Source organism: Rhinopithecus roxellana, chromosome 8, assembly GCF_007565055.1.
Source record: "Rhinopithecus roxellana isolate Shanxi Qingling chromosome 8, ASM756505v1, whole genome shotgun sequence".
Classification (NCBI taxonomy): domain Eukaryota; kingdom Metazoa; phylum Chordata; class Mammalia; order Primates; family Cercopithecidae; genus Rhinopithecus; species Rhinopithecus roxellana.
The window spans coordinates 70,412,857-70,437,494 of record NC_044556.1 but is presented as its reverse complement, the minus strand read 5'-3'; the positions used below and the strand labels follow the sequence as shown (position 1 = coordinate 70,437,494).

The following is a 24,638-nucleotide window of genomic DNA, read 5'->3' as shown; positions in this document are numbered from 1 at the left end:
AGGATGGCCTCCTTGCCTCCAGATGATTGCTGCAACGGCCCTGATGGTCAAAGATGCTAACAAACTGACCATGGGCCAAGAATTACAAGTCACCACCCCTCATGCTGTCGAAGGCATCCTCCGACACCCCCCTGACCGATGGCTCAGCAATGCTTGGCTTACCCATTATCAACGGCTGTTACTAAACCCCCTCAGAATAACATTTAAGCCCCCGACAACCCTAAACCCAGCATCATTGCTGCCAGACCCAGACTTAAGTAAGCCGCTCCACAACTGTGCTGAAATACTAGCCCAGGTACATGGAGTCAGAGAAGACCTCCAGGACCAACCGCTACCAGATGCAGACCTCACCTGGTTCACTGACAGGAAGCAGCTTCGTTCACCAAGGACAGAGGTATGCGGGGGCGGCGGTAACCTCAGAGACTGAGATAGTCTGGGCTGAGCCTTTACCTCCAGGAACATCGGCTCAAAAGGCTGAGTTAATAGCCTTGACACAAGCCCTGAAACTAGGCAAAGACCGTAAACTGACAGTATATACTGACAGCTGGTATGCATTTGCCACTGCCCACATACATGGGGCTATATACAGAGAGAGGGGGCTTCTCACAGCTGAAGGAAAAGACATGAAAAATAAAGAAGGAATCTTAAATCTTCTGGCTGCCCTTTGGGAACCCAAAAAGCTGGCTATCGTCCACTGTCCGGGACATCAAAAAGCCACTAACCCAGTCACTCGAGGAAACAACCTGGCTGACCAGACTGCAAAGGACGTGGCTAAAACCACTCCTCAGCTGCTGGCCCTCCAGCTGCCTGATCCCGGGCCCAGAGAATTGCCCTTTCACCCAGAATACTCAGAAGAAGACCTCCAGTGGATAAGTAAACTCCCTGGAACACAGGTCAGTAATCAGTGGTGGAAAGATTCTAACAACAATACCGTTCTCCCGGACAGGTTGGGGCAGCGAGTAATAGCACAAATCCACTGAAGCACTCATCTGGGCCCGCGGCGGATGTTAGATTTGATTCAACACGCCGCACTAAAAATTAAAAACGCCCCTGAAAAAGTAGACGCCACGGTTAAAAACTGTGTAGTATGTCAACTCAATAACGCCAGTCACGGGACCCAGACCACGGGAAAAAGACACAGGGGAGATAGACCTGGCATATATTGGGAAATTGACTTTACTGAAATAAAGCCAGGAAAATATGGATACAAATATTTACTAGTTTTTATAGATACATTCTCAGGATGGGCAGAAGCTTTTCCGACAAAAAAAGGAACTGCACAGATTGTGGCCAAAAAGATCCTAGAAGAAATCCTGCCCAGGTAGGCTTTCCAGTCATGATAGGGTCGGATAATGGGCCGGCCTTCACTGCAAAGGTAATTCAGGGACTGGCTTCCATCCTTGGGGCTAATTGGAAACTACATTGTGCTTATCGACCCCAAAGCTCAGGTCAGGTAGAAAGAATGAATAGAACATTAAAAGAGACCCTAACTAAATTGACCATGGAGACTGGCGCTAACTGGGTAGTCCTCCTCCCCTACGCTCTGTTCCGGGCATGTAACTCTCCTTATAAACTAGGACTTACCCCTTATGAAATAATGTATGGCAAACCACCCCCTATCCTCCCTAACCTTAAAGACAATCTCCTCAAAGCTGACACAGATAATGGTCTTGAACTTTTGTTCTCCTTACAAGCCCTACAGAGAGTTCATGAGGAAGTCTGGCCCAAGCTAAAAGAACTATATGAAGTTGGGCCTCCACCCATTCCACATCAATACAAACCAGGAGACTGGGTCCTCGTCAAGCGCCACCGACAAGAAACCCTAGAACCCCGGTGGAAAGGACCATTCCAGGTGATCCTGACTACGCCTACGGCCCTCAAAGTGGAAGGCATCGCCGCCTGGATTCATCACACCCACGCCAAGCCTATAGACCCGCTCTCGGACCTTGTTACATCCTCGACGGGAGAGGCAGCAACCTGGACAGTTGACCGGACCAAAGAAAACCCTCTAAAACTTGTTCTACGCCATCAGCAACCTAAACTGTAACTATGACACCTACCTCCTTTATAACTCTTCTACTCTTATGGATCCCTTGTGGGGAGACCCAGGCGAACCCAGCAACATCCCCTTTCGCTTGGCGTTTCTTCCTGACTGAGAACTGGACCAATTATGCTCAGACAGAACAAAAGGGCTATGTATTAGCCACTGCTGACTGTCCCCCTGGGGGTTGTAGCACTCCCATCCATCTAAATTTCACTGATTTTAAACACCAGCCAGGAAAAGCAGCACCCGCAATTTGTTTCCTCTTTGACCAAACACTCTCTTATTGTAATAACTTATGGGTAGAACAAAGTGTCGGCTGTCCATATAGGTCCTGCAAAATCCACACCATTAAAATCCTAAAAACTTCTGAGTCCCTATCCAGTCAAACGTGGCAGTCACACAATTTCTTTAAAACCACATTAGGCTATACCTGGGTTATCTGGGACCCCTGGGACTCCTGCTGGACTTCCCAGCAAAAAGGGGCTACGTACTTGACTTCAGGAACTACCTGGCCTAGTAGCCATCTCTTTCTCTGGCGTTCCCTTGTTCAGATCCAGACCACCCTACACGCGGCTATACAGAACCAGGAAAGGAAATTAAATGTCCAGCTTTCAACTTTAACTCCTACCCGCCCCTTTTCCTGGTTATCCCTATTAAGAGAAGGGTTAGAAATCGCAAACGCCACTGGCCTAGGCAATCTCTCTGCATGCTTCTTCTGCGCGGCTCTAGGGCGACCGCCGTTAACCGCAGTTCCACTTCCAGGCCCGTCTAACGCTTCTCTCAGCCTAAACCCTAACAATAGCCACATACCACCCCCGATCCCTGACGTCCCCTTGTTCCTAAACCCTGGACAGACACAAGTTTCCTTTTGTTATTCAAATGCCAGCACTACCCTCTGTAATACAACTTCCACTCCCAACTCAACGCTCTTTGCCCCTCCCGGTTCTTTCTTCTGGTGCAATGGGACCCTATATAAGAACCTTTCCACTCAGGCCATTATAACCCTACTGTGTCTCCCTGTCACGCTAGTCCCCCAACTAACCTTGCGCACCCCTGCAGGATTTTCCAGGTGGGACTCCGCCCCTTTTCCTAGACCAAAACGAGCTATATTCCTCCCTCTAGTAGCCGGAGTCTCACTCACCACGTCCTTAGTTGCTGCAGGACTAGCCGGGGGAGCTTTAGGTCACTCCCTTATCAGCACTGCAAAACTCTCTCATCAATTCTCCATGGCTATGGAAGCTTCCGCCGAATCCCTTGCCTCATTACAGAGACAATTGACTTCCCTTGCCCAAGTTACTTTACAAAACCGCCGTGCACTAGACCTGTTAACGGCCGAAAAAGGAGGGACCTGTCTTTTCCTCAGAGAAGATTGTTGTTTCTACATAAATGAATCTGGACTCGTAGAAACACGAGTTCAACAACTACATAAACTCAGCCTAGAATTGCAGAAACAACAACTCACCTCTGCTGCCAACAGCTGGTGGAATTCCTCCATGTACTCCCTTCTAGTGCCCCTCATAGGACCATTCATAAGTATACTTCTCTTACTCACTATAGGACCATGTATAATAAACAGATTAACAAACTTTGTAAAAGAAAGACTCAACACTGTCCAGCTTATGGTCTTGAGAGCCCAGTACCAACCTGTACTCACCGAGACTTCCGAGTCAGACATATAAGACCCAAGATTGGCTCTGAAGATACTAGAGAGAGGGGTTTATGAGGAGTGGAAAAATACTGAATATCAGAGGTCAGAAAAGTCAGGAAATTCCCCTTAATGCTAAAATAACAAGGTTATCTGGAAAGCCCCTAGCAGGGCAAGCGGCCATTTGTGGTTTGGTCAAAGGGCAGGAACCAATGAACAACTGACTAATGTTTAACTTTAAATGTCAGCCAATTGTAAACCTACAACTGTAAAAATCCCCAGTGACTCTGTAACTTGCTGTAACTTGTTTGTGTCTGACTATAAAAGACGGCTGAACACCGAGCTCGGGGTCTCTCCCTAGGATCTGATACCTAGCTGGAGGGAACCGAGTTCAAACTCGAAATAAAGCGATCCCTGCCACTTGGCTTTGTCTCTGGACTCTGGTGGTTGCTTTCGGGTCATCGCGGGTCTGGGCATTACACTGGGTCCAATCCTGTTTACAAAATAGATTTTTAAGGGCAGTATGCCTCAATTATAGGAGCAGATTTATTCTGGTAAATACTGAGATCAGAAAGCATGTGTAACTGTGTCAGAGTGATTGCATCCAGGCATTATTACCAGCCCTTATTGAAGGAATGCTCATGGCAGTGGTGATAACCGCTATCATAGCTACCATTAAATTATTCATTGTGACTGGTTGTCTGGCTTTCCTTAGGTTTTCTTCTGCCATCTGTGACAGCTTCTTGATCTGTCCCAGGTGGGTGGCTGTGTTCGATGCACGTTGCTCGTGACAGTTGGGGTCCTCCTCAGCGTTAGTCTCGACATGGCTGCAACTGGGGGGTCCTCGGGATGCTCCCAGAGTCTCTTCCTTGGCATATGGCTCATGATAAGGTTTTAGGTGTCTGGATGGTATCCAAATCGGCTGTCGATTTTGGCCTGGAGAAATACAAGCAAAATCTCTACCCCAAGTTATTATTTTACCTATTTCTTAATTTTTGTATTATTGGACCTTTTCGTTATTGGATCTTTTCACCAAATAATGCTAGATTCAATTGTGTATGGGCTGTCCTATAATCCCTATTTCTCCTCTTTTTTTGTTTTTGTCATCAATTGTTCTTCTGTATGAAATCATAACTGAGCATTTTCAATTAACTGCGTGGAATGAACCACACATGAAGAATCAGAAATCACATTAATAGGCATATAAAAAGCAGTCAATACCTCAATCACTGCTACAAGGTCTGCTTTTTGAGCTGAAGTATAGGACGTCTGGAAAGCTTTACTTTTTGAGCCAAAATAAGAAGCTTTACCATTACTAGACCTATCTGTAAAAACATTCTCAGCATCTTCAATTGGTTTAAATTTAGTTATTTTAGGGAGAATACAATTAATTTCAAAAACTGAAACAGCTTCGTTTTAGGAAAACCATTATCGAGAATACTCACAAAGTCAGCTAAATGGGCTTGCCAAGTAAGACTACTTATAAATGCTTGCTGTATTTGTGCTTTCATGAGAGGGACAATAATGTTTCCGGGATCATGTTCATGTAATTTAACAATCCAAGTTCTCCCAATCCCTATCAGAGTAGCGATTTGATCTAAACAAGGAGTTAGAGTCTGTGAAGTAATATGTGGAAGAAAAAGACACTCTAGTAAGTCCTTTTCTTGGACAATAACACCAGTAGGTGAATGCTGAGTTGAAAAAATTAGCAAATCTAGAGTCTTCTCTGGACCTATTCTATTTATCTGAGCTTTATGGACTTGCTTTTCAATCAGTTGTAACTCTGCCTCAGCCTCTTTTGTTAATTGCCGAGGGCTAGTGAGACTAGGATTTCCTCTAAGGATAGAAAACAGGTTACTCATGGCATAGGTAAGAATGCCTAGAGCAGGTCATATTCAATTAATATCCCACAGTAATTTTTGAAAATCATTTAATGTTTTTAATTTATCCCTACATATGGCTACTTTCTGTGGCATAGTGGTAGTGTCATTTACTAAGGTCCCCAAGTAGGAGTAGGGAGTAGTAGTCTGAATTTTGACAGGAGCTATAATTAAACCAGCATGAGAAATCGAATTTTGCAAGTGATCATAACATTGGAATAATATTTCTTGAGTGGGGGCAGCACAAAGTATATCATCCATATAGTGAATAATGTAACACTGTGAAAATTTTATACAAGTAGGTTCAACTGCTTGCCCTACAAACCTCTGGCAAATTGTTGGGCTGTTTGACATGCCCTGTGGCAACACTTTCCAACGATAATGCTTAGCAGCTGCAGATTGTTTACAGCAGGAATTGTAAATGCAAACTGTTCACAGTCTTGCTCGGCTAAAGGGATAGTAAAGAAACAGTCTTTTTTTTTTTTTTTGAGACGGAGTCTCGCTCTGTCACCCAGGCTGGAGTGCAGTGGCCGGATCTCAGCTCACTGCAAGCTCTGCCTCCCAGGTTTACGCCATTCTCCTGCCTCAGCCCCCGGAGTAGCTGGGACTACAGGCGCCCGCCACCTCGCCCAGCTAGTTTTTTGTATTTTTTTAGTAGAGACAGGGTTTCACCGTGTTAGCCAGGATGGTCTCGATCTCCTGACCTTGTGATCCGCCCGTCTAGGCCTCCCAAAGTGCTGGGATTACAGGCTTGAGCCACCACGCCCGGCCAGTCTTTTTAGATTTAAACAGTCTTTTAAATCTATGACAATTAAAGGCCATTTTTTTGGAATTATAGTAGGAGAAGGCAATCCTGGCTGTAATGCTCCCATAGGTTGTATAACTGAATAGATGGCTCTTAAGTCAGTTAACATTCTGCATTTACCTGATTTTTTTCTTAATTACAAAAACTGGAGAATTCCAAGGAGAAAATGTTGGAGCTATGTGCCCATTTTCTAATTGTTCAGCAAGTAATTTCTCTAAAGCCTCCAGTTTTTCTTCACTTAGCGGTCATTGTTCTATCCAAATTGGCTTATCTGTTAACCATTTTAAAGGCATAGGTTCTGGAGGCTTAACAGTGGCTGCCATCAAAAATTATTTCCTAATCTTTGGCGGGAACTTTGTTTTTCTGCTTGAAGCGGTTCTTTCAAACCTTGCAAATTTTTTTCTAGTCCTTGGGACATACCCCATTTCATGCATTCTATGTTGATTTTGAGGGCTATATAATTGTTCTGGAATTAGAACTTGTGCTCCCCATTGTTGTAATAAATCTCTTCCTCATAAATGTATAGGTACAGAAGTTATAATTGGTTGAATAGTCCCAGGTTGTCCATCAGGCCCCTCACAATGCAAAATGTAACTACTTTGATATATTTCAGTGGCTTTAGCAACTCCAACTATGTTAAATTGAGCAGATTGAATTGGCCATGTGAATGGCCAGTGCTGCAGAGAAATTATTGAAATGTCTGCTCCCATATCTACCAAACCTTAAAATTTCTTTTCTTGAATAGTTATTTCACAGGTAGGATGTTTATCAGTAATTTGATTTACCCGATAAGCTGCTTTGCCTTGTTTATTTGTGCTTCCAAATCCCCCTGTTCGTTTAATTTCACTTTTTCCCATTCCCACATATGGCACAATCAGGAGCTGTGCTATGTGCTCTCCTGGCTCTGCTTTCCAGGGAACAGAAGTAGATATAACAATTTGAATTTCCCCATTGTAATCTGAATCAATGACTCCTGTATGTATTTGTAAGCCTTTTCAACTTACACTAGACCTTCCTAAAAGTAATCCTATTGTCCCTGCTGGCAAGGGTCCACAGACTCCTATTGGGACCTTTTGCAGGGGTTCCCCAGGCAGAAGGCTCACAGCTTTTGTGCAGCATAAATCTACTGTGGCACTACAGGCTGTAGCAGAGGACAGACATTGTACAGGGGTGAGGGAATGGCCTTAGCTGGAAATGCCCTGGTTTAGAACAGGGCCCGGGACGGGCCCCTCATGGCGTTTCCCAAAATCGGGTTCCCATCTTTATCAAACTTAGAGTGACACTGACTAGCTCAGTGTTTTCCTTTTTTACATTTTGGACATATCTCAGGCTCAACAGTTTTCTTTTTTCCCCTATCTGGTGGCCTGACTTGCTAATTTTTTTCTACGTTCTTTTTTAGTATGACCATGCTTCCCACAGTTAAAACAAGCTCCAGGAAATGGAGTATTTCCTTTATCCACTGTCAGTCCTGCCATTGCCTGTGCCAACAAAGTAGCTTTATGCAGATTACCTCCAATACCATCACAGGCCTTGATATAATCAACTAAATGTGCTTTCCCTCTGATAGGTTGCAGAGCAGCCTGGCAATCGGCATTAGCATTGTCGAAAGCTAATAACTGCAACACTATATCCTGAGCAGCTGAATCTGCAATCATCTTTTAAGAGACTCCTGTAACTGAGCTATAAAATCAACATATGGTTCTCTGGGTACCTGTTTTATAGCACTAAAGGAAGGGTATTGTTCTCCACCTGAAGTGATTTTTTCCCAAGCTCTAATGCACGCCCCTCTAAGCTGTTCTATAGCATCATCTTGCATGACCAGTTGTGCATCTAAACCAGGCCAGCCGCCAACCCCCAAAAGATGGTCTGCAGTTATATTAATTTGAGGTTGGTCCTGGGCATTGCAAGCAGCCTGAATGGAAGCTTCATCTGCCCACCAAGTTTTAAACTGTAAGAACTGAGCAGGAGTTAGACAAGCTCGAGTAAGAGTGCCCCAGTCACTAGGAATCATCCGACTGGAAACAGCAACATTCTTTAACAGTCCCATTATGAAAGGAGAACCTGGTTCATACTGATTTATTGCTTGTTTTAATTCTTTGAGTAATTTAAAAGGAAAATGCTCAAATGTAGCTATCATATTTCCCTCTTGATCTGGGGGGTGTATTCTAATAGGTAACTGCCAGGCCTCTAAATCACCCTCTCATCTAGCTTGCTGAATTGCTGCCTGAATAGAACTAAGAGCAGTTGCTCAAGGTGCTGCTCAAACAGTCACTAGGGCAACTACTTTTTGCCCTGTGTCCTCTGGAAAAAAAAGATCTGGGGGTGTCATTTTCTTCAAAATAATAATGAGGGGGTGCAGAAGGGTAGGGATGAACCTCTCCTTCCTTTGCCACTTTAGCTTCAGCTGGCAAATAAACATGCTCTGTAATCTCTTCTGCTACTTCACTATACTCTTGTTCCTCTTCATTATCAGTGTTAAAAAGTTCAAAGGTGAAATGAACCAGAACGCAAACCAGTCCTACTGTTACCCTGATGCTTCTGAGCTCCCCTTCTTACTCACCACAGGGATTACTTTAAGAGTACTCGGGTGTCCTCCAGCTAGTTTTCCGTTCCAACCGTGGCTCTGGCGACCCTTCGGCCTGGATTCGAGGTCCCACGTTGGGTGCTACTTGCCGAGACCAGCTCGGTTGGGGAGACCCTAACCCAGCAGCGCTAGAGGAATTAAAGACACACACACAGAAATATAGAGGTGTGAAGTGGGAAATCAGGGGTCTCACAGCCTTCAAAGTTGAGAGCCCTGAACAGAGATTTACCCACATATTTATTAACAGCAAACCAGTCATTAGCATTGTTTCTACAGATATTAAATTAACTAAAAGTATCCCTTATGGGAAACAAAGGGATGGGCCCAATTAAATGAATAGGTTGGGCTAGTTAACTGCAGCAGGAACACACCCTTAAGACATACATCACTCATGCTATTGTTTGTGGCTTAAGAATGCCTTTAAGCACTGGCCGGGCGCGGTGGCTCAAGCCTGTAATCCCAGCACTTTGGGAGGCCGAGACGGGCGGATCACGAGGTCAGGAGATCGAGACCATCCTGGCTAACACGGTGAAACCCCGTCTCTACTAAAAATACAAAAACTAGCTGGGCGAGGTGGCGGGCGCCTGTAGTCCCAGCTACTCGGGAGGCTGAGGCAGGAGAATGGCGTGAACCCGGGAGGCGGAGCTTGCAGTGAGCTGAGATCTGGCCACTGCACTCCAGTCCGGGCGACAGAGCGAGACTCTGCCTCAAAAAAAAAAAAAAAAAAAAAAAAAAAAAAAAAGAATGCCTTTAAGCAGTTTTCCACCCTGGGCGGGCCAGGTGTTCCTTGCCCTCATTCCCGTAAACCCACAACCTTCCAGCTTGAGCATTAGGGCCATTATGGACATGTCATAGTGCTGCAGCGATTTTGTTTATGGCCAGTTTTGGGGCCAGTTTATGGGCAGATTTTGGGGGGCTTGCTCCCAACAGTGGAATGTCGTAAGATTGGTCAATCAGTTAAGGCAGGAGCTGGCTGTTTAACTTGTTTTGTGTTTTTTTGGCTACTCCAGACTTCTTGGCTCCTGAAGGCCATCTAGACATATATGTGCAGGTCACAGGGGTTACAATGGCTGAGCTTCGGCTCAGAGGCCTGACACTAACTTCTCCCCACAGGCAGCCACAATTGACATGGAACTTCAAGTCAAAGCTGTAGCTAAAAACAGCTGCAGTTTTCAATAATATACCCCATGTCCTTACCCTCTTGACTGAAGAAACATCTCAAATTAGACAGATAGCCTTATGGCTCTGGACATGTTAACAGCAGCTCAAAGGGGGAACTTGTACTATAATCAAAACAGAATGCTATGTATATATTCCAGACTATTCACATAATATTACTCGGGCCACAAAAGACTTAGACACCCACATCTCTGCCATTGACACGTTGTCAGTTGACCCCATATCAGCTTGGTTCTAACAGCTGTCTAGTCCTTGGGAAACTTTTTTTGTTTAGCATGCTTGGGATAATTCTATCCATTCTGTTTTGTGCTGTGGAATATATTGCATTGTACTTTTTATGTAGGAATAAAAGTTATGCTTACTCAATGCTTCTTTAAATTTAACACATTAATTTTCTAGATTTCACCTTTTTCCAGGACTTAGAATTATGTAGGATTGGTCCTCACTACACAGATGCTTTCTGACTGGCTAGCTCTCTACTTTACGCAAAGGGATCCTAATGGTTAGGCAGGAATATCATCACTTCTGTTCAGCTTGAAGAAGTTACTAAAGATGGATTTCTGTCCCCCTACATCCCTTAGGATTAAGGGTCTCCTTGTAAAAAGGAGGAGGGAATTATGCCAGAAGTGTCCTAACCAGAGTGACTCCATCTTGAATAAAGGTCAGATAAAGCCAAACCTGCTGGGTGACTTTCCCAGGAAGATAGGCACTCTTCACAAGATGTTTATGGTTGAGGAAATGAGATAATGGAAAAAAGGCATTCTTAGTTTAAAAATGAGTTTCACTCTAGGCCGGGTGCGGTGGCTCATGCCTGTAATCCCAGCACTTTGGGAGGCCGAGGCGGGCGGATCACGAGGTTGGGAGATCGAGACCATCCTGGCAAATATGGTGAAACCCCGTCTCTACTAAAAATACAAAAAAATTAGGCAGGCGTGGTGGCAGGCGCCTGGAGTCCCAGCTTCTAGGGAGGCTGAGGCAGGAGAATGGCGTGAACCCAGGAGGCGGCGGAGTTTGCGGTGAGCGGAGATTGCGCCACTGCACTCCAGCCTGGGACGGAGCCAGACTCCGTCTCAAAAAAAAAAAAAAAAAATAATGAGTTTCACTCTAGAGATAACAGTACACCCATAAATTTTCCCTGAAATCAATAGTTACACAAGAGAATGACAATACTAATAGTTTGTCACAAGTTGATCATAGGCCTTTGTAATAAAGTACACTAGTTGTAGCCCTATAAAAGCAAGCATTACATTGAAGGCAGGGGTGCTCCTATATAAGCAATACTTGCTTAGTACTACTTGCAAGCAAGGATACTACTCAGAAATAGAGTAGTACTATTATTAGAAACGGAATAGTTTCTAATAAACTACTTTGACTATTATACTCTACAACTTGCCCTGATTCTTTGCCGCGGACATCTAAGAAACTGCTCTCAGGTCTGGAATGAGACCCCTTTTCTGTTAATTCCTCTATTCCATTTACTCAGAGTAAAAGCCAGTCTCGAAAATGACCTGTAAGGCCTTCAAGATCCACCCCCACTCCCTTACCCACTTCCTTCTTGACTTCATCTACCCCTCTTACCTTCCCTTGATCCTCCAGCAAGCCGGGTATCCTCATTCTCCGCATTTATGCGCCTGTTACTTTGACCAAAGTGCTCTTCCCTTTAGACCCCCTCTTCGCCTCCTATAGATTTTTAGGCAAATACCATGTTCTCAGTGAGGCCTTCCCTAACCTGCCTATTTAAAATGACCATCCCATAACTAGGCACCGTTGCTCAAGCCTGTAATCCCAGCACTTTGGGAAGATGAGGTGGATGGTTCACTTGAGGTCAGGAGTTCAAGACCAGCCTGGCCAGCATATAGTGAAACTCTATCTTGACTAAAAATTAAAAAAAAAAAAAATTAGCTGGGCATGGTGGTGGGTGCCTGTAATCCCAACTACTCTGGAGGCTGACGCAGGAGAATCACTTGAACCCGGGAGGTGGAGGTTGCAGTGAGTCAAGATGGTGCCACTGCACTCCAGCCTAGGTGACAGACTCCGTCTCAAAAATAAATAAATATATAACAATAAAATAAAATAAAATGGCCATCCCAGTGCTCCCTATCTCTTTGCCCTGCTTTTTCTCCCTAGTATTCACCACCATCTAACATAATACTTAGAATCTTATTGTTTACCTGCCCACACAATGTAAGCTCCACGTGGGAATGGATCTGTCTTCTTCAGTGATGAGTCCCCAGTGACCTGGTACATGGAGGTACTCAAAAAATATTTGTTGCATAAAGTAATAAGCAAAGTTTGGCACAAATGTTAGCTATTATTATTTCAGGGCATATCGGTGACAGCACCCTACCCTTTGCAAAAATCTCCTTGGGAACCAGAAACTTAAACACAACTAGGAAGAAAAAAAGTCAGCCAAAAATAAAAGCAGGGGTCTTATTTTAGAAATATACCTTTCCAGGTCCTGGTATGTCGGGCTCTGTCATCTTTGTATCTGATCAAGGAACTACTGTGACTTTTTTTTGGTAACTTCCAGTCTGCAGTTTGGATTTAGGAGTTCAGGATTACAATCCTAGTTCCCAGGTTTCCAGCTGCGCGGCCCAAATAGCCCTGCCACCCCACCCCGAGGCGCAAGAGGCGCCCGGAGGGCGGGGGTTCTCGGTTCCCCGCCCTCTGGCCCGCTCTGGGCGTGGGGCGGGACTCCGGGCCGCCGGGCGGGCGTGCTGAGACCTCGCCGCCCTGGCTGGCCTTGCCAAGCGCTGCGCGCTCACCATGGCGGGCCCCGCGCCGGGGCGGCCGCTGCGGCCGCTAACCGCGCTGGCCCTGGTCCTAGCGCTGGCCTCTCGGCTGCCCACAGCCCGGGCTGGGGAGACTCCGCGCCCTGCCGAGCGGGGGCCCCCAGTGCGGCTTTTCACCGAGGAGGAGCTGGCCCGCTATGGCGGGGAGGAGGTAGGCGGGGCGGCACGGGCCGAGGGACCCGGGGTCGCGTCCGGTCTGCGGTGAGCCGAGCTGGGACCCAGGAGGCGCCCGCGGCCCAGGAAGCTTGGGGGACGCGCGGCCCGCGGCGGGCGCCCCCTTCCGGAGCCCCGGCTCCGCGCTCTGCCCGGGCCGGCTGGGCCTCCTCTATCTAGGCCCGGACGGATGGCCGAGGGGTAAGGGCGAGTCCTCAACAGTCGGAGCGCCCCGCTTTGCCCGCATACCCCACCTTGAGCTTCCCCCTCCGTCCCCGGGAAATTACCCCTCTAGCCGCCTTTTCGTTGATGATCTGCGTACAGACCTCAGAACTTTCTGGTTTTCATGTTAGCATCAGCTGAGGTGTTTACTGTGCCCATGCATAGTGGGGAGTGGCGGGGGACGGAGGGAGGGAAGCAAAGTCTGCTCCCTGGGTTAGGTAGGAATTAGGACAGGTTCTGGGATAAGCCAGTCTTTGCCTGCACTTCCTTTTCCTGCTCCTGTATCCCAGGCCTCCTCTGCCTCGGACTCCTCAAACCCACTTTTATGCCTGTGCCCCTGGGGCTCACCCAAAGCTGGAAGCAAGCATAGAGGGTGAACTGGAGGTTAGAGATTTCCCCTCCTCCCCCCCGCCACACACACACCCACACATGTCAATAGAGACACCCCCACCACACACACACACACACAGACACCCACACACGTCAATCAGTAGTCTACAGGCGTCCAGAAAACTCACAACCACCTGTCCACCTGGGTTGGTTGGGACTGGTGCGATGGCTGTGTCGTGTGGCAGCAAGATGCTGCTCATGACAAGGACCACTGGGGTGCTGATATTAAATGCGGAGCGGGGGAACAGCATTGGGGTGAGGTCATAGTACCGTAGCATTTCAGAGCTGGCAGGAACCCATCTCCTGCTTTTACACATAAGGAAACTGAGGCCTGCCACCTGTTAGTGGTAGAACAGGAAGGGGCCTGATGTTTTTCAAAACCCTCTGGCCTGGTCTCCCTAATTCCTGAGTTAATTGGCCTTATATGGACTGGGATTGCAAGGGGGTATCAGAAACCTGGCCCTTAGGCAGTGACGCCAGTTTGGGCATCATTTGTGAAGAGGCTGTTTAGAACCATGAGTCAGTGAGGACACCGAGGGAGGGAGACATGGCTGGGATGTGAGGATGTTAAGGGATGCCTTTTTGCCTTTAGCAGAGGGAACCAGATGGTTCAGAGTCCAGGTATCTGTGCAGAAAAGAGTTAACATGACAGGCCTGCTCTCCTTAGAAAATCCTGCTTGCAAGGATAGGACTTGTCTGGTGTCTGGATTTCTCACCCAATAAGGGTGGGCTCACTTGTCTAGGCTGTTATATACAGATGGTGAGGTTAGTATTGAACACTGTATATGCTAGGCAGAGTGTGCCCTATGTGACCAGCCTCCATTGAAAACCTCGGGTGCTGAGTCTAATGGGCATCTCTAGCAGAAGAATGTTCTGCCAGAAGAATGGCACATGTTGTCAAGTTTTGTTCCTGGGGGAAGAGTGTACTCTTCCTCATGGGAAGGAGAGAGCATAGGAAACCTACACATAGATTCCTCTAGATTCTACCTCTGTGTTTTCCTTGCCAGCTGTGAGTAGAACTATATGCTGAGTTCTTGGACTCTTCCTTCTAGGGACTCCAACTGACCCGATGATCTTTGGGACCGCTGGCACAAAATCTACGGAAAGAGAGAGTTCACCACTGAGGTTACAGCAAGAGTGCCAGAACTGCAAGATGAGGACTGAGAAAAGACCCTTGGTTTTTTGATGTTGATGTTATAGATTGAAATTTAACTGAGGGAAACAGAGAGAGGACCTTGAGATGGAAACAGGGTTAGGAAACAATTGTTTTGGGAGTGGAGCCTGAGGATCTCTGTAGGTGGAAGGAAGGAGCCAGAGAGAGGAGGGAAGTGAGGGACGAGACAGGCAGTTGAGTGCAGTGGGTTCAAGCTATGCTGAGCTGTTGTTTGACCTAGATTGTTCTGGTCTATGCCTGTTATCCAGGGATAATTATTAATAACACCCCCTTTGACTCGGAAGTGTCACAATTTGTATAATACATTGGATCCTACCTGGTTTTGAGTCCCTGTTCTGCTGTGTGATTTGGGGCAAATTACTAAACCTCTCTGAGTCTCTACTTTGTTCATCTGTACTATATTTGCATTAGTCAGGGTTTCACTAGGGAACAGAACCATTTGGATATCTATATCTATACAGATGATCCTTGAGCAACACAGGAGTTTGGGGTACCGACACCCATGCAGTCAAAAATCTGCATGTAACTTTTTCTTTTGGAGGCAGGGTCTTGCTGTGTCGCCCAGACTGGAGTGAGTGGCTTTTCACAGGCACAGTCATGGTGCACTACAGCCTGGCACTCCTGGGCCCAAGCAATCCTCCTGCTGCAGCCTCCCAAGCAGCTAGTATTACAGGTGTGCACCCAGCCATGTATAACTTTTGACTACCCCCAAAACTACAATTTTTTTTCTTTTTTCTTTTCTTTTTTTTTTTTTTTTTTTCTGAGACAGGATCTCACTCTATTGCTAAGCTTGGAGTGCAGTGGCAGGAACACAGCTCACTACAGCCTCCTCCTGGGCTCAAGCAGTCCTCCTACCTCAGCCTCCCCAGTTACTGGCATTACAGGTATGCACCACCACACCTGGCTATCTTTTTAATTTTCTGTAGAGATGGGGTCTTCCTGTGTTGCCCAGGCTGGTGTCGAACTACTGGGCTCAAGCAACTCTTCCACCTGAGTTTCCCAAAGTGCTGGGAATACAGGGGTGAGCTTCCATGCCTGGCTCAAAACTTAACTACTAATAGCCTACTGTTGACCACAAGACCCAAGAATAGAGTCAATTACCACATATTTTGTATATGTATTATATACTGTATTCTTATAGTAATGTAAGCTAGAGAAAAGAAAATGTTCTTAGGAAAATCATAAAGAAGAGAAAATATATTTACTATTAAGTGAAAGTAGATCATTATAAAGGTCTGCATCCTGAGAAGGAAGAGGAGTGGTTGGTGTTGCTATCTCAGGGGTAGCAGAGGTGGAAGAAAATCCACATATAAGTGGACCCATGCAGTTCAAACCCTGTGTTGTTCAAGGGTCAACTATATATAGATAGAGAAATGGTTTATCATAAGGATTGGTTTACACGATCGTGGGGGCTGGCTGGGCAAGTTGGAAATATATAGGGCAGGCTATCAGAAGGGGCAGGCTGGAAGCCCTCAGGCAGGAGCAGATGCTGTAGCCCACAGGTCTTGGTTTTTTTTTTGAAACAGAATCTCGCTCTGTCTCCCAGGCTGGAGTGCAGTGGTGCGATCTCAGCTCACTGCAACCTCCACCTCCCATGTTCAGGCATTTCTCCGCCTCAGCGTCCCGAGTAGCTGGGATTACAGGCGCCTACCACTACACCCGGCTACTTTTGGTATTTTTAGTAGAGACAGGGTTTCACCATCTTGGCCAGGCTGGTCTTGAACTGACCTTGTGATCCACCCACCTCAGCCTCCCAAAGTGCTGGGATTACAGGCGTGAGCCACTGCACCCAGCTTTGTTAAGGTCTTTCAACTATGGGATTAGGACCACCCAGATCATCTTGGATAATCTCCTTATATAAAGCCAATTGATTGTAGATGTTAAACACTTCTAAATACCTGCACAGCAATATCTAGGTGAGTATTTGATTGAATAACTGGGTACAGTAACCTATGCAAATTGACACATAAAATAAATAATCACAATGGTTATAATAAGAGTTCCTACTTGGCTGAGTGTGGTGATTCACACCTGTAATCCCAGCACTTACTTAGGGAGGTCGAGGCAGGAGGATTGCTTGAGGCCAGGAGTTTGAGACCAGCCTGGGCAACATAGAGAGACCTCACCACTACCAAAAAAAAAAAAAAAAAAAGAGTTCCTCCTCTAAGCAGGTGTTTTGTGAATGCCACATTAAATGAGATGGTGGTATGCACAGGCTTAGCATAAGCCTGGAATAGGGCTTAGCACTGTAAGCCTTAATAAATGTTAGCTACTATTAGTTTTATTATCTTATTAAAGATATAAGCAAGAGTCATTATAACAGGTCCACAGTCCTTTCATGCACTACAGAAATCTAATAAGTTCTGAAACCTAGACATTTTTGTTTTTCACAAGTCATTTGACAGCAAAACCCAACTTGATCTGAAATCACTTGGTGACAGAACCTTGTTGGAGCTGCTATGAGTCTACGTTAGTCTTTATCCCATTTAGTGTGAATGTTCATGTTTCACTGAAGAAATACTAACATATTTGATTATGGGTGTTGCCTTGTACCTCCCTAGAGGTATTGCATAATATTTGGTATGTTCCCCATAACACCTTTCTAAAATCTGACAAATTCTCATATTGAAAACATATCTGATCCCCAAGAGTTACTGCTGTGGGATTGTGGATTGTATAACAAGGCTGTGTAACAAGTCTTTCTGAAACATCTAGCAATGAGTGACTTGTTTCTACTGTATATAAAACCTTCTTTCTTGGATGAGAGCCAAGGCGGACCCACCTCTATCAGTCACACATCCCGCTGTGTGGTTCAAGGTAAGAGAGCTCAGACACCCATGCAGGAGTTTGTGTAGTTCTCCAGTGGCAGCTTCAGATGGGAAATCCGTGAAGCATGGGTGTCCTGGCTGCTGGTGTCTTTCACAGAACCACACTGTGTTCTGGATCTACCACACCAAGAGCCAGTTCTTTCCTTTTAGGCATCGTAGGGCCTCAGAGTGATCCCATAGCATGGCTCCCTAAATCATTCACATATGGGAATAGAAAAATCTTTGGTATACATTAGTCCTCTTTGAATGCTTGCTACAAATCTGGGCGGGGTGTGATGGTTCACACCTGTAGTACCAGCAGTTTGGGAGGCCGAGCTGGGAAGATCACTGAAGCCTAGGAGTTGGAGACCAGCCTGGGCAACATAGTGAGACCTTGTCTCTATTTTAAAAAAGGAAGAAAATCTGGACAGCATCTCCTTGGTGCTTCTTTAAAACTCCATTCTCCCAGTAATTCTACTAAGGGTTGTATAGAGGAGGTGATTTTAAGGACCTCTCCTGTAGATAACAGGTTACAGAGTGAGTGTGTTGAACAAAAATGAAAATAGGGAAAAAAAGGTTGTGTGTTCCAGAGTGCCTTTCTTTGGACCTTGTTTTCTTCAACTCTTGTCAAAATTGCCCTGATAGGTAGAGATATCGCTTGCACATGTTCACCGGTAGCTTTTGCCTTGTCACACACCTGTTATGATAGCAGAGTTTCACTGTCTACAAATTGCAGGCCAGAGATTGGCATTCAAGTTTTCCATAAGGAAGAATTGCCCTAGGAAGGGCAAAGGCTTAGAATCAGACAGGTATGAGTCTCCTGACTTTTTATTTACCAGCAGAGAAACCTTTGACAGGGTATGCAAACTCTAACCCTCAGTTTCTTCACCTATAAAATGAGTATAGTAATACCTGCCTTACAAGGTTATTTTATTTTAGTTACGTTTAGTTTTTGAGACAAAGTCTCACTCTGTCACCCAGACTGCAGTGCAGTGGCTGATTTTGTTTTGTTTTGTGTGTGTGTGTGTGTGTGTTTTTGTTTGTTTGTTTGTTTTGGAGACAGAGTCTTGCTCTGTCATCAAGGCTGGAGTGCAGTAGTGTGATCTTGGCTCACTGCAACCTCCTCCTCCTGGGTTCAAGCAATTCTGCCTCCCCAGTAGCTAGGATTATAGCCACCTACCACCACACCCGGCTAATTTTTGTATTTTTAGTAGAGACAGGTTTTCACCATTTTGGCCAGGCTGATGTCAAACTCCTAACCTCAAGTGATCTGCCCACTTCAGCCTCCCAAAGTGCTGGGAGCCACCGTGCCTGGCTGTATCTGTGTCACTTCTATTCCTGCATCTGCATTTATACTCCCAAGCCTTCCACCCACCCTCCTCCTTCTCAGTTGCCATTTCCTGGGCCTGAGAATCTGTCCCTGGGGACTGTGCTATCCGTGGATGTCCGTCTACACCGAGTCAGAACTCACCACCACAGCATGCTCTGTTTACTGATAAGCTCATTCCTCTGCGTGGCATGTGTGTGAGGTATCTATGTCACTCTGAGGCCTCAGAAACACTAAACATTCTTTTCTTCCCCTTTAATATGACTTCCTCTTAGCACTTACACCTTCAAGTAAGTAGTTTAAGGAGGAGATAAAGGTTTTATTGTTAAAAAAAAAAAAAAAAAAAAAAAAAAGGAGATTGCTGGGTGCAGTGGCTCATGCCTGTAATCCCAGCACTTTGGGAGGCCGAGGTGGGTGGATCACCTGAGGTCAGGAGTTCGAGACCAGGCTGGCCAACATGGTGAAACCCTGTCTCTACTGAAAAGACAAAAAATTAGCCGAGTGTGGTGGCAGGTACCTGTAATCCCAGCTACTCAAGAGACTGAGTCAGGAGAATCGCTTGAACCCTGAAGGCGGAGGTTGCAGTGAGCTGACATTGCGCCATTGCACTCCAGCCTGGGCAATAAGAGCGAAACTCTGTCTCAAAAAAAAAAGATGGGGCCCCATGGAACTGTTTAAGTGACAGTCATTTTGGTGGGAATGTTTATATAAAGAAATGTTACCTATAAGAAGCAAAATATAAAATAGATTGCTCGTATCAGTTACATCAATGTATGACTATTGATGAAGAGGAAAGGAAATTTGGACTGATAAGTAATTCATCATTTACTATTCTTTTGAATTTTCATCTCCATGAATTTGCTTCAGTTCCTGATTTTCTTTTTTTTGAGACAGAGTCTCACTGTGTCGCCCAGGCTAGAGTGCAGTGGCATGATCTTGGTTCACTACAACCTCTGGCTCCAGGGTTCAAGTGATTCTCCAGCCTCAGACTCCCGAGCAGCTGGGATTACAGGCATGCGCCACCATGCCTGGCTAATTTTTGTATATTTAATAGAAGTACGGTTTCGCCATATTGGCCAGGCTGGTCTTGAACTCCTGACCTCAGGTGATCCGTCCGCCTTAGTCTCCCACAGTGCTGGGATTACAGGTGGGAGTCACTGTGCCTGGCCCCTGATTTTCTTTATAAAGGAGAGGATTGCCACATTCTTGTCATGAGACTTTATGACTTTTCCAAATTTCTGTGCATGGGCATGACGCTGCCCAGGCGGGTGGCAAGCTCGCCAAGGACCAGGCTTAACAGAAGGCCATTGGGACTTGACCCACTGCTCTTTGCTCAGCTTGTGATGGGAGAAGATTTAACTAAGTTGCACTGGAAGAGCCGGCTCTTCCCCTCCTCTTCACAGCTTCTCCCCTGCTTTCTAGGAAGATCAGCCCATCTACTTGGCAGTGAAGGGAGTGGTGTTTGATGTCACCTCCGGAAAGGGTAAGTGGTGTGGCATTTTGAATCTTCATTTCCAGAGAGCACAGAAGCCAGAGTGAGCAGCACTTGGAGGTGTGAGGAAAGGGAGGGTACATTAGGTAAGTCTGTTTCGTTCCATTTTATTTTTTTTATTTTTAATTTAATTTAATTTAATTTTGAGACGGAGTTTCACTCTGTCACCCAGGCTGGAGTGCGGTGGCATGATCTTGGCTCACTGCAAACTCCGCCTCTCAGGTTCAAACAATTCTCTGCTTCAGCCTTCTGAGTAGCTGGGATTACAGGCACCCACCACCACCCCCGGCTAATTTTGTAATATTTTTAGTAGAGATGGGGGGGTTTCACCATCTTGGCGAGGCTGGTCTTGAACTCCTGACGTCATGATCCACGCGCTTTGGCCTCCCAAAATGCTAGTATTACAGGCGTGAGCCACCGCGCCTGGCCTTCCTTCCATTTTAAATGAGCAGATTGAGTTAATCTTTGTCAGTGTTTCACTTCAGCAGGGGTTTTTTCCCCTGATAATGATATTACTCAAAAGCCTTCCATGGCTTTCCATTGCCTGTAGAATTAAATTCAAACTTGATGATTTACCCTAGTTGAAGCAATGAGATAAGTGTTCTTTAGTAAAGAGTTGGCATTATAGAACATTACAGAACATTTTAGTGCCATTTAGTGTAACTACTAATGATATCTTGGAGGTAGTTTTGTATTGGTTCATCTATTATTTGATAACAAACACTGCTGAATGGAAATAGATTTGGCTTCCACCAACATTTAAGAAGAAGGAACATTTTTCTTGTTTGCATCTTTAATTTTTTTTTTTGGAGACAGAGTCTCGCTCTGTCACCCAGGTTAGAGTGCAGTGATGTGACCTCCTCTACCTGGCAGGTTCAAGCAGTTCTCCTGCCTCAGCCTCCCGAGTAATTGGGATTACAGGTGCACGGCACCATGCCCAGCTAATTTTTTGTATATTTAGTAGAGCTGAGGTTTCACCATGTTGGCCAGGCTGGTTTTGAACTCCTGACCTCAAATGATCCGCCCATCTTGGCTTCTCAAAGTGCTGAGATTACAGGTGTGAGTCACCATGCCCAGCCTGTGTCTCTTATATTTTTAAGAGACTATTTTCTCAGTATTAACACTTAGGTTAAAAAAAAAAAAAAAGAGCAAGAGGGGGACTGGGCACAGTGGCTCATGCTTATAATCCCAGCACTTTGGGAGACCAAGGTGGGTGGATCATGTGAGCTCAGGAGTTCAAGACTAGCCTGGGCAACTTGGTGAAACCCCATCTCTTCAAAAAATACACAAATTAGCTGGGCATGGCGGTGCATGCCTGTAGTCCCAGCTACTCTGGAGGCTGAGGTGGGAGAATCGCTTGAACCTGGGAGGTGGAGATTGCAGTGAGCCAAGATCGTGCCACTGTACTCCAGCCTGGACAAGAGTGAGACCCTCTCAAAAAAAAAAAAAAAAAAAAAAAAAAAAAAGTTTTAGGGGGACTATTCTCATTTTGTATTTTCTGAAAATCCCTGCTCAGCCTGCATGTGTGACTTATTTCACACTTAGAATGAATGGAATCCAACCTGATTCCATTGGAATTGGCTGGGGTGGCTTACTGGACTTTATGTCGCCATTGTTTGGCCTCTCCGTGAGCCTGGAGCCTTTTTTAGGATTGGGTGGGGGCCTTGGGAGCCCCCCCATGTGCAGGCTTCTGGTTACTCTGCATGTAAACCCACACTCACATCTCTTCCTTCCTCCCCACTACAGAGTTTTATGGACGAGGAGCCCCTTACAATGCCTTGACTGGGAAGGACTCCACTAGAGGGGTAGCCAAGATGTCTTTGGATCCTGCAGACCTCACCCATGACACTGTGAGCCAGATTATAAGCCTTTGTTAAAATGCTCTACCTCCTTGTCCATGCCTTTTTCTCTTTTTCTTTATTTCTTTTTTTTTTTTTTTTTTTTTTTTTTTTACCTCTGGGCAGGAGCAAGGCTTCCTAACTGGCTTATTTACCCCTGTGGTCCGGTTGGCGTGGTGGCCAGGCATTTTCTTGAAACAGATTATCCTGCCGTGTCACCTTAACTCAGAAACCTTCCGTGGCTGTCTGTTGCCTAGAGTTAAGTCCAAACTCTTACGAACTTGTGATCCAACTCAGTGATCGTCACAATTTGGCCCCAACCTGCTTTGGCAACCTAATGCTCCTTATGATCTGTACCTGCCACCCTGTCCCCTCAGCCCCTTACGGTCTTGCTATTAGTCGCTGAGACCCATTCCCTAGGCCATGCTTGGTAGCTTTGTGGATGAACTAGGTTGGGAAGAAAGGTCTCCCTCTATGCTCATATTTCTGTGAAGGAGAAGATAGCATTAAAACATTTTTTAGGCTGGGAGTGGTGGATCATGCGTGTAATCCCAGCACTTTGGAAGGCCAAGGTGGGTGGATCACCTGAGGTCAGGAGTTTGAGACTAGCTAGGCCAACATGGAGAAACCCTGTCTCTACTAAAAATACAAAAATTAGCTGAGTGTGGTGGTGCATGCCTATAATCCCAGCTACTTGGGAGGCTGAGGCAGGAGAATTGCTCAAATCCAGGAGGCGGAGGTTGCAGTGAGTTGAGATTGTGCCACTGTGCTCCAGGCTGGGCAACAGCGAGACTTCATCTCAAAGAAAAAAAAAAATTTTTTTTTTAAAACCTATTCAAGGTCTAAATAATCCCAACAGTAAGGCTAGAATTTCCCCCAACAGTGCTCAACATCAAACTGACATTGAGATAAATTGAGATGAGCCAAACTTATAACAAAATGAATGTAACAATATTACAAAAATGAATGAAGAACTTAAGAAAGGGGAAGGTGCCAAATGTATAATGGGAGGAGTGTAGAGAGAGGGAGAATTAAGTGGGGGAAGGAAGGGGATGCAGATGCAGCAGGGCACGCCCTGCCCCACCCCAGCATGGTCATGGTGCTCTCTGGAGTCTTTCATTCTTGCATCAGTCAAACTGCAAAGTGTGATGAAGCATTGCTCCCCGTATGTTATACCCTCCCACCCGCCCCACACAGCAGTGTCTTTTAAGCCATTTGTCCATTATTTGGTTTGTTGAGATGCCTTTTCTCTTAAATTAGGGATGTGGGAGGCAAGGCAGGGATGGAGAAAGGCCAGTGCCAAACACCATCCACTTACCCCATCTCCTGTCTTTCTTGTGCTTTTCTCCCCAAGACGGGTCTCACGGCCAAGGAACTAGAGGCCCTGGATGAGGTCTTCACCAAAGTGTACAAAGCCAAATACCCCATCGTTGGCTACACAGCCCGGAGAATTCTCAATGAGGATGGCAGCCCTAACCTGGACTTCAAGCCTGAAGACCAGCCCCATTTTGACATCAAGGACGAGTTCTGATGTTCCACCTGCAGGAGCAGGTTCTTGGAAGAATGAGGCAGGAAGACACTAGGTGCTGAATCTCCTGCAGAACTGGCTGCCTGGAGCCCCTGAGCCACACAGATCTGAATAAAACAGATGCTTACCCTGGAAGAGCAAATGCCTCCTGTTGTCCTTGGTCAGGGGTTCTGTCTACCTGGGGACCCCTGTCCGCACACCAGGAATCAATAAGAGCCAAAGTGGTACACCTAGACATCAGTGTCAGCTGGCTGGGCAGTGGGATTTTGAGCGACCTTTGTACTTTTCTGTACTTGCCAAATTTTCAACTGTGACCATGTTCACTTTATAATCAAAACAAAAGTAAACATCCCATTTTTACAAAAGGAGAATTCTTCCCCAGAGGCCATTTCCTTGGAGCCCCGTCAGCACCCCACGTAAGTGGGTGGGCTGTGTTGTTCTTCCATAGTCCTACGGGGCTGGATGGTGGGGCATTTTGGCGATGGGGCAGGAAAGGAGAGTGGTGAGGTGGGAGGGTGGGCGATGGGAAGGGAGGCAGGAAACCCGGCTGGAGTGAGGATGGGAACTGGCTTCAGCGCATGTGCAGCTGGAGACTGGTGAGGAGGACCAGGGTCATTGTGGGCGGAGCCTGGTGGAGGTCATTCCAAGAATGGGGAGGCATATTCCTTATGCTGGACTGACGTCAGATTTTAGGAGGAAGCCCCTTTAGTTAGAGGGGGCGGATTTTTCCCTCTGGGGACATTGGGTGATGTCTGGCAACATTTTTTTTTTTTTTTAA

General features: G+C 46.0%; 1 protein-coding gene and 1 long non-coding RNA gene across 4 annotated transcripts; one reads left to right on the top strand and one right to left on the bottom strand.

The window, feature by feature from the left end:
- Positions 1–4,201: 4,201 nt before the first annotated feature.
- On the bottom strand, positions 4,202–12,853 carry LOC115899146. Of its 3 annotated transcripts, XR_004058822.1 has the most exons (5): positions 12,585–12,853; positions 12,309–12,375; positions 11,716–11,817; positions 8,935–9,086; positions 4,202–4,625 (listed from the first exon to the last, which is right to left on the bottom strand). It is a non-coding gene; the product is annotated as an uncharacterized LOC115899146 (long non-coding RNA). The 3 variants fall into 3 exon arrangements; XR_004058823.1 differs by lacking the exon at positions 12,309–12,375 and having other exon boundaries at positions 4,203–4,625; positions 12,585–12,848; XR_004058824.1 differs by lacking the exons at positions 11,716–11,817; positions 12,309–12,375 and having other exon boundaries at positions 4,204–4,625; positions 12,585–12,833.
- Positions 12,825–24,002, top strand: NENF (neudesin neurotrophic factor). Its single transcript, XM_010366103.2, has 4 exons — positions 12,825–13,080; positions 20,425–20,485; positions 22,241–22,344; positions 23,687–24,002. Exons 1-4 carry the CDS (start codon positions 12,904–12,906, stop codon positions 23,861–23,863), a joined length of 519 nt encoding a protein of 172 aa, XP_010364405.1. The 5' UTR covers positions 12,825–12,903; the 3' UTR covers positions 23,864–24,002.
- Positions 24,003–24,638: the final 636 nt, after the last annotated feature.

Excerpts from the sequence above, each read along its gene's own strand:
- NENF (XM_010366103.2), top strand. The coding sequence starts at position 12,904 with ATGGCGGGCCCCGCGCCGGGGCGGCCGCTGCGGCCGCTAACCGCGCTG. Across the intron at positions 13,081-20,424 it reads CCCGCTATGGCGGGGAGGAG|GAAGATCAGCCCATCTACTT; the intron begins GTAGGCGGGGCG and ends CCTGCTTTCTAG. Across the intron at positions 20,486-22,240 it reads TGATGTCACCTCCGGAAAGG|AGTTTTATGGACGAGGAGCC; the intron begins GTAAGTGGTGTG and ends TCCCCACTACAG.